The sequence below is a fragment of the Tetrahymena thermophila genome, assembly GCF_000189635.1.
Source record: "Tetrahymena thermophila SB210 genomic scaffold scf_8254822, whole genome shotgun sequence".
Taxonomy (NCBI): Eukaryota; Ciliophora; class Oligohymenophorea; order Hymenostomatida; family Tetrahymenidae; genus Tetrahymena; species Tetrahymena thermophila.
The window spans coordinates 1-19,447 of record NW_002476577.1 but is presented as its reverse complement, the minus strand read 5'-3'; the positions used below and the strand labels follow the sequence as shown (position 1 = coordinate 19,447).

The 19,447-nt window shown below is 20.2% G+C and overlaps 4 protein-coding genes across 4 annotated transcripts; 3 read left to right on the top strand and 1 right to left on the bottom strand. All coding sequences in view use genetic code 6, as the record gives it.

Annotated features, from left to right (window-relative positions):
• Positions 1-1,327: 1,327 nt before the first annotated feature.
• TTHERM_00866490 (glycosyl hydrolase family 16 laminarinase) lies at positions 1,328-2,212 on the top strand (the record flags this gene model as incomplete). Its single annotated transcript, XM_971628.1, has 1 exon — positions 1,328-2,212. One exon carries the CDS (start codon positions 1,328-1,330, stop codon positions 2,210-2,212), a length of 885 nt encoding a protein of 294 aa, XP_976721.1.
• Positions 2,213-5,198: 2,986 nt separating this feature from the next.
• TTHERM_00866480 (glycosyl hydrolase family 16 laminarinase) lies at positions 5,199-6,101 on the top strand (the record flags this gene model as incomplete). Its single annotated transcript, XM_971627.2, has 1 exon — positions 5,199-6,101. One exon carries the CDS (start codon positions 5,199-5,201, stop codon positions 6,099-6,101), a length of 903 nt encoding a protein of 300 aa, XP_976720.2.
• Positions 6,102-7,545: 1,444 nt separating this feature from the next.
• TTHERM_00866470 (glycosyl hydrolase family 16 laminarinase) lies at positions 7,546-8,448 on the top strand (the record flags this gene model as incomplete). Its single annotated transcript, XM_971626.2, has 1 exon — positions 7,546-8,448. One exon carries the CDS (start codon positions 7,546-7,548, stop codon positions 8,446-8,448), a length of 903 nt encoding a protein of 300 aa, XP_976719.2.
• Positions 8,449-9,516: 1,068 nt separating this feature from the next.
• TTHERM_000866469 (kinase domain protein) lies at positions 9,517-16,629 on the bottom strand (the record flags this gene model as incomplete). The annotated part of the gene is made up of 17 exons (XM_012795287.1): positions 9,517-9,535; positions 9,917-10,006; positions 10,255-10,344; positions 10,991-11,080; positions 11,338-11,427; positions 11,687-11,776; positions 13,211-13,300; positions 13,560-13,649; positions 13,796-13,885; positions 14,147-14,236; positions 14,465-14,554; positions 14,819-14,908; positions 15,169-15,258; positions 15,516-15,605; positions 15,825-15,914; positions 16,485-16,534; positions 16,591-16,629. The coding sequence occupies 17 exons, from the start codon at positions 16,627-16,629 to the stop codon at positions 9,517-9,519; spliced, it is 1,368 nt and encodes a 455-aa protein (XP_012650741.1).
• Between the last annotated feature and the right edge of the window lie 2,818 nt (positions 16,630-19,447).

The window sequence follows — 19,447 nt, the reverse complement described above, 5'->3', positions numbered from 1 at the left end:
ATATATTTCGTTAATTTTTGAATACCACTCAAAATAAATAAATCCCCTCCTCCCTCCTCCCCTCAAAAAAAAAGTTTTGAATCCAGGTCAAAAATCAGCATTATGAAAAAAGTTATTTTCATTTTGCATTAATTAATTAGTTAATTAATTAGATTTAGTGTAATTTAAATTACTCCTATTGTTGTGTTTGTTTGGATAAAAACATTCAATTTTTAATCATGAGAAAGAATTCTATTAACTTAATTATAAGCAAATATTTTTTTGAAGGAATCTTACTTAATTTAACACAAATGCTCCTCTAAAGCAATTTCATTTTTGCTTTTAATACTTTTGATTGAATTGAATTATTATTTAACTAAGCTAAAGAATATATGGAATATAAATAATAAGAAGATAAATTTTATTTTAAAGTAAACTGCCTGACAATAATGAATGTAAACTTAAATTAAATTGTTTAGTAATACTTTGTTCAGTAAAAATTAATATATTTTGTCAATTAATTAATCAATACTAATTTCAAATCTAATTTAAATTTATTCAATAAGTGTTAGTTAATTAATATTTAAATGAAAATAATTTAATAATTTTATTTTAATGTAAGTTATATGTAAAAATATTACACATTTAAAACTTATTTCATATATTTTATAAAGAAAAACCAAATTTATTCAATTTCATTTTAAAGAGTAATACTTGAATTTAATAGTTACTTAATTTAGCAAAAGGATATCTTTATAATTAAAAAAGTAATTAAAAAATTTACTAACTAATTATTTATTAGTCCAGTAATTAAAAATTACAAATTTAATTTAGAAATAGATCATATTTTTAACATAAAACGAATACATAATTTAATTTTAAACATGATAAGTATGAACGAATTCTATTTTTTGAAGATACATCCAATACTTTATACTTCATCAAATAGTTTTAAGCTTATTGTTTAAATATTTACATTTCTAATAATTTTATAAAATATTATCAAAGCGTTCTATTAATCTTTAATGGCCCATAAACTAAATTTGATTTTCGCTTATTTAGTAATCTATTTAATGACTGAATACTGACCAACCTTTAATTTGAGTCTGATTATAATTGAGGTTTAAATTCTATTTAAATTTCAAATTTTTATGTGAACAGTATAATATTAAAAACTTTTTTTGATTAACCTTAAATTAGAAATCACAGTAATTTAATTTATATCAATTACAACTTTTTGAATGTTTTGGAATCCATAAAAGCGCTTTAAGATTTTAGCTTAAAAGGTACTGATTATTTGTATTAAAATTTAATATTAAAAATAAATACAAAACATAAGCAATAAAAAATGAACGATATTAAAAATTCTTTTGCATTTATTTCAATATTTGCATTCCTTTTTACTCTCGCTTCTGCATCTCATGATACTAGTGGTAGCCATTCATAGCATCCTGATGTTATAAACTATTAAGATTTTACTTTGTAATTTGTAGATGACTTTAATCAAACTGAAATAAATACTAAGTATTGGAAAGTTGGTGATAATTTACTTAGAACTCCTACACAATTTTAAATTTATACTAAAGAAAATGTGAAAATAAAAGAAGGTTAATTGGTTTTAAGTGCACAATATAAACCCACGAAGTTTGAGGAAAAAATATATGATTATTCAGGAGGTTATTTGGAAACTAAAGGAAGTTAAGGTTTTAAATTTAAATATGGCTACGCTGAAGCAAGAATTAAATTACCTTAATTACAATTCAAGGATTCATCTTTTCCAGCATTCTGGGCTCTTCCTGCTGACAACTCAAGATGGCCTTATTCAGTAGAAATAGATATAATGGAATATTGCAATGTTTGTAGTGGTAATGATACAAATGATTATATCTTTAGCACAAATATTTATGGTAATAGGACATAATATGGAGATTGTAGAATTTGGTATAGATCTCCAATGAAACAATTTAAATTCACTGATTATCACCTTTATGGAATGCTTTGGACTTAAAATGAAATGACCTTTTATATTGATAACGTAGCTTATTTTAGCTATATTATTAATGATCCTTCAAACAACAAAAGTGTAGGTTGTCCTATAGTTATTCCTGATAGAGAATTCTACTTGATTTTAGATTTTGCAGTCATAAAGAATAATGCAAAACCTGAACATTACAATTAACCTAAAGAAATGTATGTTGATTATGTTAAAGTTTATTCTCTTAATAAAAAATGAAAAATTTTTTAACAATACACAATTATATAAATTAAAAGTAAGTAATGAAAAATATTAGATTTATATTTATATTCATAAAATATATTAATTACTTAGTCTTTATTAAATCATTTTTAAACTATTTTCTCTTCTTCTCTAAAAACTTATTAAGAAATAAAAAGGTTTTCCATAATTTTGAATATTAATAATAATATTATAAAAAAATAAATAATTTTATTAAATAATAATTTAATTTAAAAATAAATGTATCAATATATTTTTTAATAAAGATATTTTTTGATTAAAAAAAATTTCCACACTTTTCAATGTTAATAATCAAATAATAATAAAAATAAAGAATGCTTAATTAAAGTAAAATTTTTTGATTTAAAATTGTCTTAAAGTTTAAAAATACACTTCATTAATTTTTGAATACCACTCAATCAATTTAAATCCCCTCCTCCCCCTCAAAAAAAGTTTTGAATCCAAAAAATTGATCATTTTGAAAAAAGTGATTTTCATTAATGAAAGAAATATTTTTTTGAATGAATCTTACTTAATTGAACATAAATGCACCTCTAAAGCAGTTTATTTTTGCTTTTAATACTTTTGATTGAATTGAATTATTATATAACTAAACTAAAGAATATATGGATTATAAATAATAAGAAGATACATTTTGTTTAAAGTAAACTGCCTGACAAAAATGAATGTAAACTTAAATTAAACTGTTTATAAAACATTGTCCAGTAAAAATTAATTAATTTATATTGTCAATCAGTTAATTAATCAATATTAATTCATTCAAATCTAATTTATATTTACTCAATAAGAATTAGTTAATTCATTTTTTAAATGAAAATAATTTTACAATTTTATTTTATTGTAAGTCAAATGTAAGAATATTACATATTTTAAATATTCTTATTTGATATATTTTAAATTGGAAAATCTAATTTATTCAATTTCAATTTAAAGAGTTATATTTGAATTAAATAGTTATATAATTTAACAAAAGGAAATCTTTATAATAAAACTTTACTAACTCACTATTAGTACAGTAATTAAAAATTATAAATTTGATTTATTATTAGATCATATTTTTAAGATAAAACAAATATTACTTTTAATTTTCAACATAATAAATAAGAACGAAACTATTTTTGAAGATACTTCTTATACTTTATACTTCATCTAATAGTTTTAAACTTATGGTTTAAATATTTAACATTTCTAATAATTTTATAAAATATTATCAAAGTTTACTATTAATCTTTATTGGTTTTAGTTTGTTTATTAATCTATTTAATTGTTGAATACCGACGAACCTTTGATTTGAATTTCATAATAATTGAGGCCGAAATTCTAATTAAATTTCATCAAAAATCAGCATTATGAGAACAGTGATTTTTATTTTGCACTTATTAATTAATGTGATTTAGAGTAATTTAAATTAACACCTATAATTTTATTCAAATAAAAAATTCAATTTTTAAACTTGGGAAAAATTCTATTAACTTAATTATAAGCAAATATTTTTTTGAATGAATCTTAATTAATATACATAAATTCACCTCTAAAGCAATTTGATTTTTGCTTTAAAATATCTTTGTTTGAATTGAATTATTATATAACTAAGCTAAATAATATATGGATTATAAATAATATGAAGATAAATATTATTTTAAAGTAAACGGCCTAATAAAAAATTAATGTAAACTTAAATGTAACTGTTTAGAAATACCTTGTCTAGTTAAAATTAATTAATTTATATTGTCAATTAGTGTATCAATATTAATTTATTCAATTCCAATTTATATTTATTCAATAAGAGTTAGTTAATTAATTTTTTAAATGTAAATAATTTAAGAATTTTATTTTAGTGTAAGTTTTATGTAAAATTATTACATATTTTAAACTTTCTTATATGATATATTTTAAATTGGAAAATCTAATTTATTCAATTTCATTTATTTCATTTTAAAGAGTCATACTTGAATTTAATAGTTATATAATTTAACAAAAGAATATCTTTATAATTAAGAAAGTAATTAAAAACTTTACTAAGTAATTATTAGTCCAGTAATTAAAAATTGCAAATTTGATTTAGTATTAGATCATATTTTTATTATAAACAAATATATTATTTAGTTTTAAAGGTGATAATATATGAATGAATTCTATTTTTTGAATATACATCTAATGCTTTATACTTCTTAGAATAGTTTTAAACTTATTATTTAAAAAATTTACATTTCTAATAATTTAAAAAAATGTTACCAAAGCATACTAATCTTTAATTACCTGATAAATTAAATTTTGTTTTCATTTGATTTATTGATCTATTTAATTACTGAATACTTATTAACCTTTAATTGAGTCTCACTATAATTGAGGCTGAAATTGTAATTAAATTTTATTTTCATTTGATTTATTAATCTATTTAATTACTGAATACTTATGAACCTTAAATTTGAGTCTCACTATAATTGAGGCTGAAATTGTAATTAAATTTCAAATTATAGCCAAACTCCCTTTTTTATTTTTTTGATTAATAGGACAATCAATTCCAGAATATGTTTTAATCAATATATTTTTATATTTTTATTTATTATTCATTGAGCGTTTGTTATTTATTCTACTAAACATTTATTTCTTACAGAAAAATAATTATCCGAAAATAGCTATATAATGAAACTTAATAAATTAATTTGGATTAATAATAAATAGAATAGAAAAAAATTAATTGAAAGAAATTTCAAATTCTAATAAAAATTAACTAATTCTATTTTTAGATTTTATATTTTGATTTTTATGTGAAAAGCATTAAACTAAAAATTTTTTTTCTATAACTTTATATTTGAAATAAATCACAATAATTTAATCTATATCAATTACAAATTTTTGAATGTTTTAGAACTCATTTAAGCACTGTAAGATTTTAGCTTAAAAAGTACTGATTATTTGTATTAAAATTTAATATAAAAAATTAATAAATACAAAACAAATGCAATAAAAAATGAAAAGTATTAAAAATTCGTTTGCATTTATTTCAATATGTGCATGCCTTTTTGTTCTCGCTTCTGCAACTCATGATACTACTTGTGGCCAGTCATAGCATCCTGATGTTATTAACTACTAAGATTTTACTTTGTAATTTGAAGATCAGTTTAATAAAATAGAAATAAATACTTAGTATTGGAATGTTAGTGATAATTTAATTAGAACTAATTAACAATTTTAAATTTATACTAAAGAAAATGTGAAAATAAAAGATGATAACTTGGTTTTAAGCGCACAATATAAACCCACGACTTTGGAGCAAAAAAAATATGACTATTCAGGAGGTTATTTGGACACTACAGGAAGTATAGGTTTTAAATTTTAATATGGCTATGCTGAAGCAAGAATTAAATTACCTAAATTATAATTCTAGGATTCATCTTTTCCAGCATTCTGGGCTCTTCCTCATCCTGCTTATAACTCAAGATGGCCATATTCAGTAGAAGTAGATATAATGGAGTATTGCAACGTTTGTAGTGGCAGTGATACAAATGATTATATCTATGGCGCAAATATTTATGGCAATAGATAATAATATGGAGATTGTAGAATTTGGTATAGATCTACAATGAAACAAATTACATTCACTGATTACCACCTTTATGGATGGTTTTGGACTGAAAAAGAAATGACCTTTTATATTGATGGTGTGGCTTATTATAGCTATATTTTTAATGATCCTTCAAACAACAAAAGTATAGGTTGTCCTGTAGTTATTCCTGATAAAGAATTCATCTTGATTTTTGATTTTGCAGTCATAGAGAAATATGCAAAACCTGAACATTACAAAGAACCTAAAGAAATGTATGTTGATTATGTTAAAGTTTATTCACTTAATAAAAAATGAAAAAATTACTAAAAATATTACAATTATATAAATTAAAAGTAAGTAATGAAATAATAATATTCGATTTATATTTATATTCATAAAATATTTTACTTAGTCCTTATTAAATAATTTTTAAATTATATACATATTAAATTATTTTTTTCAATCTCCTACAACTTAATAAGAATAAAAAGATTTACCATAAATTTGAAATTAATAATAATATTATTAAAAAAAAATGAATTCTTATTTAATAATTATTTAATTTAAAATTAAATGTCCTACGTATCTTATAGTATTAGTATTTTTAGATGAAAAAAAAAATTCCATACTTAAAGTGATTTTCATTTTGTATGTATTTTTAATTAATTAATAAACTTTAGAGTAATTTAAATCACACCTATTATTATGTTCGGATAAAAATATTAAATTTTTAATCATTATAAAAAATTCTATTAACAAGCAAATATTTTTTGAGTGCATCTTACTTAGTTTAACATATATGCGCCTCTAAAGCAATTAGATTTTTGCTTTGATATACCTTTGATTGAATTTAATTATTATATAACTAAGCTAAATAATATATGGATTATTTAAAAAAGATAAATATTGTTTTAATATAAATAGCCTGGCAAAAATGATTGTAAACTTAAATTAAACTGTTTAGAAATACTTTGTCGAGTAAAATGAATTTATATTGTCAATTAGATAATTAATATTAATTTATTTTTATATAATTATAATTAGTTAATTAATTTAATAAATGAAAATAATTTAAGAATTTTATTTTAGTGTAAGTTTTTTGTAAAAATATAAAGCATTCTTATTTGATATTTTTTAAATAGCAAAATCTTATTTATTCAATTTCATTTTAAAGACCAATACTTGAATTTAATGGTTAAATAATTTAACAAAAGGATATCTTTATAGTTAAAAAAGTAATTAAAATGTTTATTAACTATTTGTCCAGTAAATAATAATTATAAATATGATTTAGTATTAGATCATATTTTTAAGATAAAATAAATATATTATTTTATTTCAAACATCATAAATATAAAACGAATTCTAGTTTTAAAGTTATTGTTAAAAATTTTTACATTTATTACAATTTAAAAAATGTTACCAAAACATAATTTTAATCTTTAATGATATGGTAAATTAAATTTTATTTTCATTTGATATATTAATCTATTTAATATCAGAATACTGATGAACCTTTAATTTGATTCTCACTATAATTGAGGCTGAAATTCAAATTAAATTTCTTAATTAAGGTATTTAACCATATATTAAAATTTTTTTGCTTAACCTTAAATTAGATATCGCAGTAATTTAATGTATATCAATTACAACTTTTTGAGTGTTTTAGAACTCATTTAAATGCTGTCAAATTTTAGTTTAAAAATTACTGATTTTTTGTATCAAAATTGAATTATAAAAATTAATAAATACAAAACAAATGCAATAAAAAATGAAAAATATTAAAGATACTTTTGCATTTATTTCCATATGTGCATTCCTTTTTGTTCTCTCTTCTGCATCTCATGATACTACTGGTAGTCCTTCATAGCATCCTGATGTTATTAACTACTAAGATTTTACTTTGTAATTTGAAGATGAGTTTAATCAAGCCGATATTAACACTAAGTATTGGAAAGTTGGTGATAATTTCCTAATAAATTCTTTACAATTTTAAATTTATACTAAAGAAAATGTGAAAATAAAAGAAGGTAACTTAGTTTTAAGTGCACAATATTAATCAACGACCTTTGAGCAAATAAAATATAATTATTCAGGAGGTTATTTGGAATCTAGAGGAAGTTAAGGTTTTAAATTTAAATATGGCTATGCTGAAGCAAGAATTAAATTACCTAAGTTACATTTCTAAGATTCATCTTTTCCAGCATTCTGGGCTCTTCCTGATCCTGCTTATAACGCAAGATGGCCATATTCAGTAGAAATGGATATAATGGAGTATTGCAATGTTTGTAGTGGTAAAGATACAAATGATTATGTCTATAGCGCAAATATTTATGGCAATAGATAATAATATGGAGATTGTAGAATCTGGTATAGATCACCAATGAAACAAATTACATTCACTGATTATCATCTTTATGGAATGCTTTGGACTGAAAATGAAATGACCTTTTATATTGATGGCGTAGCTTACTATAGCTATGTTTTTAAAGATCCTTCAAATAACAAAAGTGTAGGTTGTCCTATAGTTATTCCTAATAAAAATTTCTTCTTGATTTTTGATTTTGCAGTCATAAAGGATTATGCAAAACCTGAGCATTACAAAGAACCTAAAGAAATGTATGTCGATTATGTTAAAGTTTATTCGCTTAATAAAAAATGAAAAAATTACTAACAATACTACAATTATATAATTTAAAGTAAGTATTGAAATTATTAGATTTATATTTATATTCAGAAAATATATTTGTTAGTCCTTATTCAACAATTTTTTAATTATATACATATTAAATTATTTTTTCTTCACTCTCTAAAAACTTAATAAGAAAAAAAAAACATTTCCCATAAAAGGCAGAAAAAAATGGCGTAATAGGTTGTTTTTACCCCTATTGGCCCTAAAATGCCCCGATTGTTAATTCTCTTACAAGAGCTGTAAACATATCAAATAAATAGATTTAAATTTATAAATACTTTATTAATTTTTGAATACCACTAAATGTAAATCACCCTCAAAAAAAAGTTTTGAATCCAGGTCAAAAATCAGCATTATGAAAAAAGTGATTTTCATTTTGTATGTATTTTTAATTAATTAATGAACTTTAGAGTAATTTAAATCACACCTATTATTCCTATTATTGTGTTCGGATAAAAATATTAAATTTTTAATCATTATAAATAATTCTATTACAAGCAAATATTTTTTGAGTGCATCTTACTTAGTTTAACATATATGCGCCTCTAAAGCAATTAGATTTATGCTTTGATATACCTTTGATTGAATTTAATTATTATATAACTAAGCTAAATAATATATGGATTATTTAAATAATAAAAAGATAAATATTGTTTTAATGTAAATAGCCTGGCAAAAATGATTGTAAACTTAAATTAAACTGTTTAGAAATACTTTGTCGAGTAAAATGAATTTATATTGTCAATTAGATAATTAATATTAATTTATTTTTATATAATTATAATTAGTTAATTAATTTAATAAATGAAAATAATTTAAGAATTTTATTTTAGTGTAAGTTTTTTGTAAAAATATAAAGCATTCTTATAGCAAAATCTAGTTTATTCAATTTCATTTTAAAGACACAATACTTGAATTTAATGGTTAAATAATTTAACAAAAGGATATCTTTATAGTAAAAAAGTAATTAAAATGTTTATTAACTATTAGTCCAGTAAATAATAATATAAAAATAAATATATTATTTTATTTCAAACATCATAAATATGAACGAATTCTATTTTTAAAGTTATTGTTAAAAATTTTTACATTTATTATAATTTAAAAAATGCTACCAAAGCATAATTTTAATCTTTAATGATATGGTAAATTAAATTTTATTTTCATTTGATATATTAATCTATTTAATGACAGAATACTGATGAACCTTTAATTTGATTCTCACTATAATTGAGACTGAAATTCAAATTAAATTTCAAATTATAAAAAAATTAAAATTAAGATGTATTCTGAGTGCATTTATATGTGCGAGTATTTCTATTCTATTCTATCACCAATTTAATTGTCACTTTTTAAATATTGAAGAAAAAATATATCATTAAATAGTTAGTTAGAAGGAAATAATGAATAAAAAATAAAACAAATAAACTGTTTTTACCTAAGTTCAAGTGTCAAATTTGAGAGATTAATGCATTTTGCTAAACCAGAACCTAAGCCTGATGCACCTTCATCACCAATTTAATTGTCACTTTTTAAATATTGAAGAAAAAATATATCATTAAATAATTAATTAGAAGGAAAAAATATGAAATAATAAGATTAATTAATTAATATAAAGCAAAAGTTAAAAATAGAATGATTAGTTTTTAAATTAACAAAGAAAAAACAAAAAAAAAGCAAGTACAATAAAAAGAAAAAGAAAAAAGAGCTTTATTGTTTTTAATTAGTTTTTATAATTAAAAATATCACAATCCAAAACAAATAAACTGTTTTTACTCAAGATTAAGTGTCAAATTTGAGAGATTAATGCATTTTGCTATACCAGAACCTAAGTCTGATGCACCTTCATTACCAATTGGATTGCAACTTTTTAAATATTGAAGAAAAAATATATTTTTAAATAGTTAATTAGAAGGAAAAAATGAAAAAAAAATATGAAATAATAAGATTAATTAATTAATAATAAAGCAAAAGTTGAAAATAAAATGATGAGTTTTTAAATTAACCCTTTCGACTGGGGAGTTTTTCACCTTTATAATAAAGAAACCAAAATTATTAATTATTTTAATTTTTAAGTAATTTAAACTCGGCCAATTCGGACGATATATTTATGTAGAAAAATGAATTAAGTTTAAGGTATAAGATTTTAAAAATATTAGAAATCTACTAAATTTATTAATTTTCAAAATATATTATTATGAAAAATCAAAAAATTAAAATGTTTTCATTATTATGATTTAAGCTTATTTTATTAGCCTTTAAACTCAAAATATTATTTTTTTTTTTCAAAATACTCACAAATAAATTTAACTATTTTTTATAAATTAGATATGCATACAAGCAGAAAAGAAAAAAAATAAAAATTAATTCTTAATAGTTTTAAAGTGTAAATTTATATATAAACATAGAATTTTATAAAATTCATATACATTCAAAAGTTAGCTCCACCGATTCTAAGGGGTTAACAAAGAATTAAAAATATTACAATCCAAAACAAATAAACTGTTTTTACCTTAGGCCAAGTGTCAAATTTGAGAGATTAATACAATTTGCTAAACAAGAACCTAAGCCTGATGCCCCTTCGTCACCAATTTAATTTCCTCTTTTTAAATATTGAAGAAAAAATATATCATTAAATAGTCAATTAGAAGGAAAAAATGAAGAAAAAATATGAAATAATAAAATTAATTAATTAATAATAAAAGCAAAAGTTGAAAATAAAATGATGAGCTAAATTAGCAAAGAAAAAACAAAAAAAAGCAAGCACGATAAAAAGAAAAAGAAAAAAGAGCTTTATTGTTTTTAATTAATTTTTATAATTAAAAATATCACAATCCAAAACAAATAAACTGTTTTTACCTAAGTTAAAGTGTCAAATTTGAGAGATTAATGCATTTTGCTAAACCAGAACCTAAGCCTGATGCACCTTCATCACCAATTTAATTGTAACTTTTTAAATATAGAAGAAAAAATAAATCATTAAATAGTTAATTATAATGAAAAAATTAAGAAAAAGTATGAATAATAAGATTAATTTATTTATAATAAAGGCAAAAGTTAAAAATAAAATGATGAATTTTTAAATCAATAAAGAAAAAACAAAAAAAAGCAAGCACGATAAAAAGAAAAAGAAAAAAGAGCTTTATTGTTTTTAATTAATTTTTATAATTAAAAATATCACAATCCAAAACAAATAAACTGTTTTTACCTAAGGTCAAGTGTCTAATTTGAGAGATTAATGCAATTTGTTAAAGCAGAACCTAAGCCTGATGCACCTTCATAACAAATTAAATTTTCACTTTTTGAATCATTAAATAGTTAATTATAAGGAAAAAATCAAGAAAAAGTATGAATAATAAGATTAATTAATTAATAATAAAAGCAAAAGTTGAAAATAAAATGATGAGTTTTTAAATTAACAAAGAAAAAACAAAAAAAAGCAAGCACGATAAAAAGAAAAAGAAAAAAGAGCTTTATTGTTTTTAATTAATTTTTATAATTAAAAATATCACAATCCAAAATAAATAAACTGTTTTTAGCCAAGTTCAAGTGTCAAATTTGAGAGATTAATACATTTTGCTAAACCAGAACCTAAGCCTTATGCACCTTCATCACCAATTAGATTTTCACTTTTGAAATATTGAAGAAAAGGTATATCATTAAATAGTTAATTAGAAGGAAAAAATATTTAAAAATATGAAATATTAAGATTAATTAATTAAAAATAAAAGCAAAAGTTGAAAATAAAATGATGAATTTTTAAATTAACAAAGAAAAAACAAAAAAAAGCAAGCACAATAAAAAGAAAAAAAAAGAGATTTATTGTTTTTAATTAGTTTTTATAATTAAAAATATCACAATCCAAAACAAATAAACTGTTTTTACCTAAGTTAAAGTGTCAAATTTGAGAGATTAATGCATTTTGCTAAACCAGAACCTAAGCCTGATGCACCTTCATAACCAATTAAACATATAGTTCAGAGAGACCCTTCCAGACCCTCACCGGACATCAGCATTACACTGAAGCCATAGAGAAAAATATCAGCTCAGTCTGAGCCTCATTATCGAAATCCCTGGCCAAGGAAATCTTACTGAAGCTCAAGTCGAACTAATATCTTAGTTTTTGCCTTTTTAGGTCTCTCCTCTATATATATGCATTTTGACCCCCCTGATATTTCTTTTTTATTTCTTGCCACAAATTTCTTTGAAAACGCCAAGAAGTTCATAGAGTCTGATACTTTTTTTATTTTTTTTGCCAAAAAAAAGACTCTGAGAAAAAATTAAACAAACTTCAAAAATTCATAAAGAAATATACAAACTAATAAATAATAAATAATAAATAAATAAAACAAATAAATAAATTTATAAATTTAATCTTTATGTTTAATTTTAAGAAACATTTCTGAGTGTATAAATACATGTATTTATATGCGAGTATATTATTATTATTATTATAACCAATTAAATTTTCACTTTTTAAATATTGAAGAAAAAATAAATAATTAAATAGTTAATTATAAGGAAAAAATTAATAAAAAGTATGAATGATATGATTAATTAATTAATAATAAAAGCAAAATTTAAAAATAAAATGATGAGTTTTTAAATTAACAAAGAAAAAACAAAAAAAAAGCAAGCACAATAAAAAGAAAAAGAAAAAAGAGCTTTATTGTTTTTAATTAGTTTTTATAATTAAAAATATCACAATCCAAAACAAATAAATTGTTTTTACCGAAGTTCAAGTGTTAAATTTGAGAGATTAATGCATTTTGCTAAAGCAGAACCTAAGCCTGATGCACCTTCATCACCAATTTTATTGCCACTTTTGAAATATTGAAGAAAAAATATATCATTAAATAGTTAATTAGAAGGAAAAAATTATTAAAAAATATGAAATATTAAGATTATTTAATTAAAAATAAAAGCAGAGTTGAAAATAAAATGATGAATTTTTAAATTGACAAAGAAAAAACAAAAAAAAGCAAGCACAATAAAAAGAAAAAGAAAAAAGAGCTTTATTGCTTTAAATTAGTTTTTATAATTAAAAATATCACAATCCAAAACAAATAAACTGTTTTTACCCAAGGTTAAGTGTCAAATTTGAGAGATTTATGCATTTTACTAAACCAGAACCTAAGCCTAATGTACCCATTGCACCAATTTAATTGTAACTTTTGAAATATTGAAGAAAAGTTATATCATTAAATAGTTAATTAAAAGGAAAAATTTATTAAAAGATATAAAATATTAAGATTAATTAATTAAAAATAAAAGCAAAAGTTGTAAATAAAATGATGAATTTTTAAACTGTTTTTACCTAAGTTAAAGTGTCAAATTTGAGAGATTGATGCATTTTGCTAAACCAGAACCTAAACCTGATGCACTATTTGCATCAATTTAATTTTAACTTTTGAAATATTGAAGAAAAGATATATCATAAAATAGTTAATTAGAAGGAAAAAATTATTAAAAAATATGAAATATTAAGATTAATTAATTAAAAATAAAAGCAAAAATTAAAAATAGAAAGATGAGTTTTTAAATTAACAAAGAAAAAACAAAAAAAAGCAAGCACAATAAAAAGAAAGAAAAAAAAAGAGCTTTATTGTTTTTAATTAATTTTTATAATTAAAAATATCACAATCCAAAACAAATAAACTGTTTTTACCTAAGTTAAAGTGTCAAATTTGAGAGATTAATGCAATTTGTTAAAGCATAACCTAAGCCTGATGCACCTTCATAACCAATTAAATTTTCACTTTTTAAATATTGAAGAAAAAATAAATCATTAAATAGTTAATTAGAAGAAAAAATATGAATAATAAAAGCAAAAGTTAAAAATAAAATGATGAGTTTTTAAATTAACAAAGAAAAAACAAAAAAATAGAAAGCACAATAAAAAGAAAAAGAAAAAAGACCTTTATTGTTTTTAATTAATTTTTATAATTAAAAATATCACAATCCAAAACAAATAAATTGTTTTTACCGAAGTTCAAGTGTTAAATTTGAGAGATTAATGCATTTTGCTAAACCAGAACCTAAGCCTGATGAACCTTCATCTCCAATTTAATTGCCACTTTTGAAATATTGAAGAAAAAATATATCATTAAATAGTCAATTAGAAGGAAAAAATTATTAAAAAATATGAAATATTAAGATTAGCTAATTAAAAATAAGAGCAAAAGTTGAAAAAAAAATGATGGGTTTTTAAATTAACAAAGAAATAACAAAAAAAAAGCAAGCACAATAATAAAAAGAAAAAGAAAAAAGAGCTTTATTGTTTTTAATTAGTTTTTATAATTAAAAATATCGCAATCCAAAACGAATAAACAGTTTTTACCTAAACCAAAGTGTCAAATTTGAGAGATTAATGCATTTTGCAAAAGCAGAACCTAAGCCTGATGCACCTTCATCACCAATTTCATTGCCACTTTTGAAATATTGAAGAAAAAATATATAATTAAATAGTTAATTAGAAGGAAAAAATTATTAAAAAATATGAAATATTAAGATTAGCTAATTAAAAATAAAAGCAAAAGTTGAAAATAAAATGATGAATTTTTAAATTAACAAAGAAAAAACAAAAAAAAGTAAGCACAATAAAAAGAAAAAGAAAAAAGAGCTCTATTGTTTTAAATTAGTTTTTATAATTAAAAATATCACAATCCAAAACAAATAAACTGTTTTTACCTAAGTTAAAGTGTCAAATTTGAGAGATTAATGCATTTTGCTAAACCAGAACCTAAGCCTGATGCACCTTCATCACCAATTTAATTGTAACTTTTTAAACATTGAAGAAAAAATAAATCATTAAATAGTTAATTATAAGGAAAAAATTAAGAAAAAATATGAATAATAAGATTAATTAATTAATTAATAATAAAAGCAAAAGTTAAAAATAAAATGATAAGTTTTTAAATTAACAAAGAAAAAACAAAAAAAATCAAGCACAATAAAAAGAAAAAAGAGCTTTATTATTTTTAATTTGTTTTTATAATTAAAAATATCACAATCCAAAACAAACAAACTGTTTTTACCTAAGGTCAAGTGTCAAATTTGAGAGATTAATGCAATTTGTTAAAGCAGAACCTAAGCCTGATGCACCTTCATCACCAATTAAATTTTCACTTTTGAAATATTGAAGAAAAAATAAATCATTAAATAGTTAATTAAAAGGAAAAAATTAAGAAAAAATATGAAATAATAAGATTAATTAATTAATAATAAAAGCAAAAGTTGAAAATAAAATGATACAATAAAAAGAAAAAGAAAAAAGAGTTTCATTGTTTTTAATTAGTTTTTATAATTAAAAATATTACAATCCAAAACAAATAAACTGTTTTTACCTAAGGTCAAGAGTCAAATTTGAGAGATTAATGCAATTTGCTAAAGCAGAACCTAAGCCTGATGCACCTTCGTCACAAATTTAATTACCACTTTTGAAATATTGAAGAAAATATATATCATTAAAGAGTTATTTTTTTCAAAAAAAATGATATTTTATGTTTTCTAAAAATTAGCTTTATTTATAATGTTGTTTAGAATGAAATTAAATAGGTATTTCACTATAGTTAATTAGAAGGAAAAAAATGAAGAAAAAATATGAAATAATAAGATTAATTAATCAAATTAACAAAGAATGAAAAAATAAGAAATCATAATAAAAAGAAAAAGGAAAACAAATCAAATAAATTAAAAGAACTTTAATGTTTTAAATTAACTTTTATAATTAAAAATATTACAATGTAAATAAATAGCTTTTATTAATTGTAAGTTTTAATAGCAAAAATGAAGAAAAAATATCAAATAATAAAAAATGAATAATAAATAAATAATTAAAAATTGAAATGAAAATTAAGTTAAAATAGCTAAAAAATTATAGTTTTAATAAAAATCAATAAATAAATAATGATGATAATTTCTTTTATAAAAATTATTTATTTAAAAAAATTGAAAATTAAAAAATATAAATAATAATTAAAATTATATTTTTAAATAAAATATACCTCAGATCAATAAGGAGAACCTAGTGAGATAAAAGTGAAGAGCTTAAAAACTTTTTTATTAATTTATATAAATTTAAAAGATATTAATAAAAAAATTAATAATTACTTCTTTTAATTTGTAATATTCTTTAATCTATTATATCATTTATTTTTCTTTTCAAAGATATTGAATAGCAACTTATGAAAATTGATTAATTAATTAATTATAAATGGATAAAAAGAACAAATAAAAAAAAATTAATTAATTATCAAATATTAATTTATAAATTTGGTTTTATGAAGAGATATCACAGAAAAATTAATTTAACATTCACTTTTTAAACTTAATATTTGTACTTAAAAATAAATATAGCAGGAATTAGAGATGGCCAGTTATTTATTTAGTCATATTTGAAAAAAACCTAATAGTTAATGTTCTTAAATATTATTAAAATAATGTTTATAAGTAGATTTTTATGTTTGTTTTATCTCTGTAATTTTAGGAATATTTATAATATCTCGAATTATAGCATGATGCAATACAAAAATTTTATGGTTTGCCTGCCACTTATTATGAAATATATTTTTTATTTATCTATTTATTTATTTATTTATTTATTAAAAAATCTAATTTATTTATTTATTTTTAATAGAATTATAATTAATTAATAATTTATTGCGTTTCCAGGATTAAAATTCTTGTGATAGCTCTACCGCAAGAATAGTAATTTTGGAAGAGCTTAAGTAATTTAATTAATATTTGTAAAAAGAATAACCACAATAGTTAAAATAAAAAGTAAAATTTCATTTCTTCCTGAGGTTTTATATAAATTATGGTATCTATTCAATCTTGATAAATAAAAAAAGTATGGAAATATGATTGATGGATAATATTTCAAATTACAAAAAATAGGAATATAAAAGCTTTGCATTTATAAAATTTATTAAGATAATATAACACTAAAAGATTCAAATTGTTTGATCGTTCTTTGAGAAACCATAGGGTTGCTTAGAGAAATTAATTTATTTAAGTTAATTAAATTTTTTATTTTTTTATTTTTTATAAATAAATTATTTACTTATAAAAATATGAATGATATTAATAAATATAAAATCAATTATAAAATCTATAAATCTATCTGTTTATATTTTAGGTTAAAAAAAATTTTTTCAATATAAAATATAATATTATTCAAACATTTAATATTTATTCATCCTTTTTTCGTCACTTGTTTATCAATATGGTTTTTTAAAGACAACTAATCTTTTTGATTTAAGACACTTGCTTATTATTTTGAGTATTGATGATTTATTCAAATACCTAAAAATTTTATAATAAATTTGTATAAATTTTTAATATATATCGAAACTTTTAAATTAAAAAATATTTGTTAAATTAATTAATAAAATAGCGTTAGTGGTATGAAAAAGATAAAAAAATAAATTATATAAAAGCTATCAAATAAATTCAAAGAGTTTTATTGTTTTTAATAGTTTTTAAAATATCACAATCCAAAACAAGTAAACTTTTTTACTAAAACTTTTTAAATATTGAAGAAAAAATATATCATTAAATAGTTAATTAGAAGTATAAAAATGAAGAAAAAATATGAAATAATAAGATTAATTAACAATAAAAGCAAAAGTTGAAAATAAAATGATGAGCTAAATTAACAAAGAAAGAAAGAACAAAAAAAAGCAAGCACAATAAAAAGAAAAAGAAAAAAGAGCTTTTATTGTTTTTAATTAGTTTTTATAATTATAAATATCACAATCTAAAACAAATAAACTGTTTTTACCCAAGGTAAAGTGTCAAATTTGAGAGATTAATGCACTTTGCTAAAGCAGAACCTAAGCCTGATGCACCTTCATCACCAATTTCATTGTTACTTTTTAAATATTGAAGAAAAAATATATCATTAAATAGTTAATTAGAAGGAAAAAATGAAGAAAAAATATGAAATAATAAGATTAATTAACAATAAAAGCAAAAGTTGAAAATAAAATGACGAGCTAAATTAACAAAGAAAGAAAGAACAAAAAAAAGCAAGCACAATAAAAAGAAAAAGAAAAAAGACCTTTATTGTTTTTAATTAGTTTTTATAATTAAAAATATCACAATCCAAAACAAATAAACTGTTTTTACTCAAGTTAAAGTGTCAAATTTGAGAGATTAATGCACTTTGCTAAAGCAGAACCTAAGCCTGATGCACCTTCATCACCAATTTCATTGTGACTTTTTAAATATTGAAGAAAAAATATATCATTAAATAGTTAATTAGAAGGAAAAAATGAAGAAAAAATATGAAATAATAAGATTAGTTAATTAATAATAAAAGCAAAAGTTGAAAATAAAATAATGAGCTAAATTAACAAAGAAATAAAGAACAAAAAAAAGCAAGCACAATAAAAAGAAAAAGAAAAAAGAGCTTTATTGTTTTTAATTAGTTTTTATAATTAAAAATATCACAATCCAAAACAAATAAACTGTTTTTACGAAAGGTTAAGTGTCAAATTTGAGAGATTAATGCACTTTGCTAAAGCAGAACCTAAGCCTGATGCACATTCATCACCAATTAAATTAGACCTTTTTAAATATTGAAGAAAAAATATATCATTAAATAGTTAATTAGAAGTATAAAAATGAAGAAAAAATATAAAATAATAAGATTAATTAACAATTAAAGCAAAAGTTGAAAATAAAATGACGAGCTAAATTAACAAAGAAAGAAAGAACAAAAAAAAGCAAGCACAATAAAAAGAAAAAGAAAAAAGAGCTTTATTGTTTTTAATTAGTTTTTATAATTATAAATATCACAATCTAAAACAAAAAAACTGTTTTTACTCAAGGTAAAGTGTCAAATTTGAGAGATTAATGCACTTTGCTAAAGCAAAACCTAAGCCTGATGCACCTTCATCACCAATTTCATTGTTACTTTTTAAATATTGAAGAAAAAATATATCATTAAATAGTTAATTAGAAG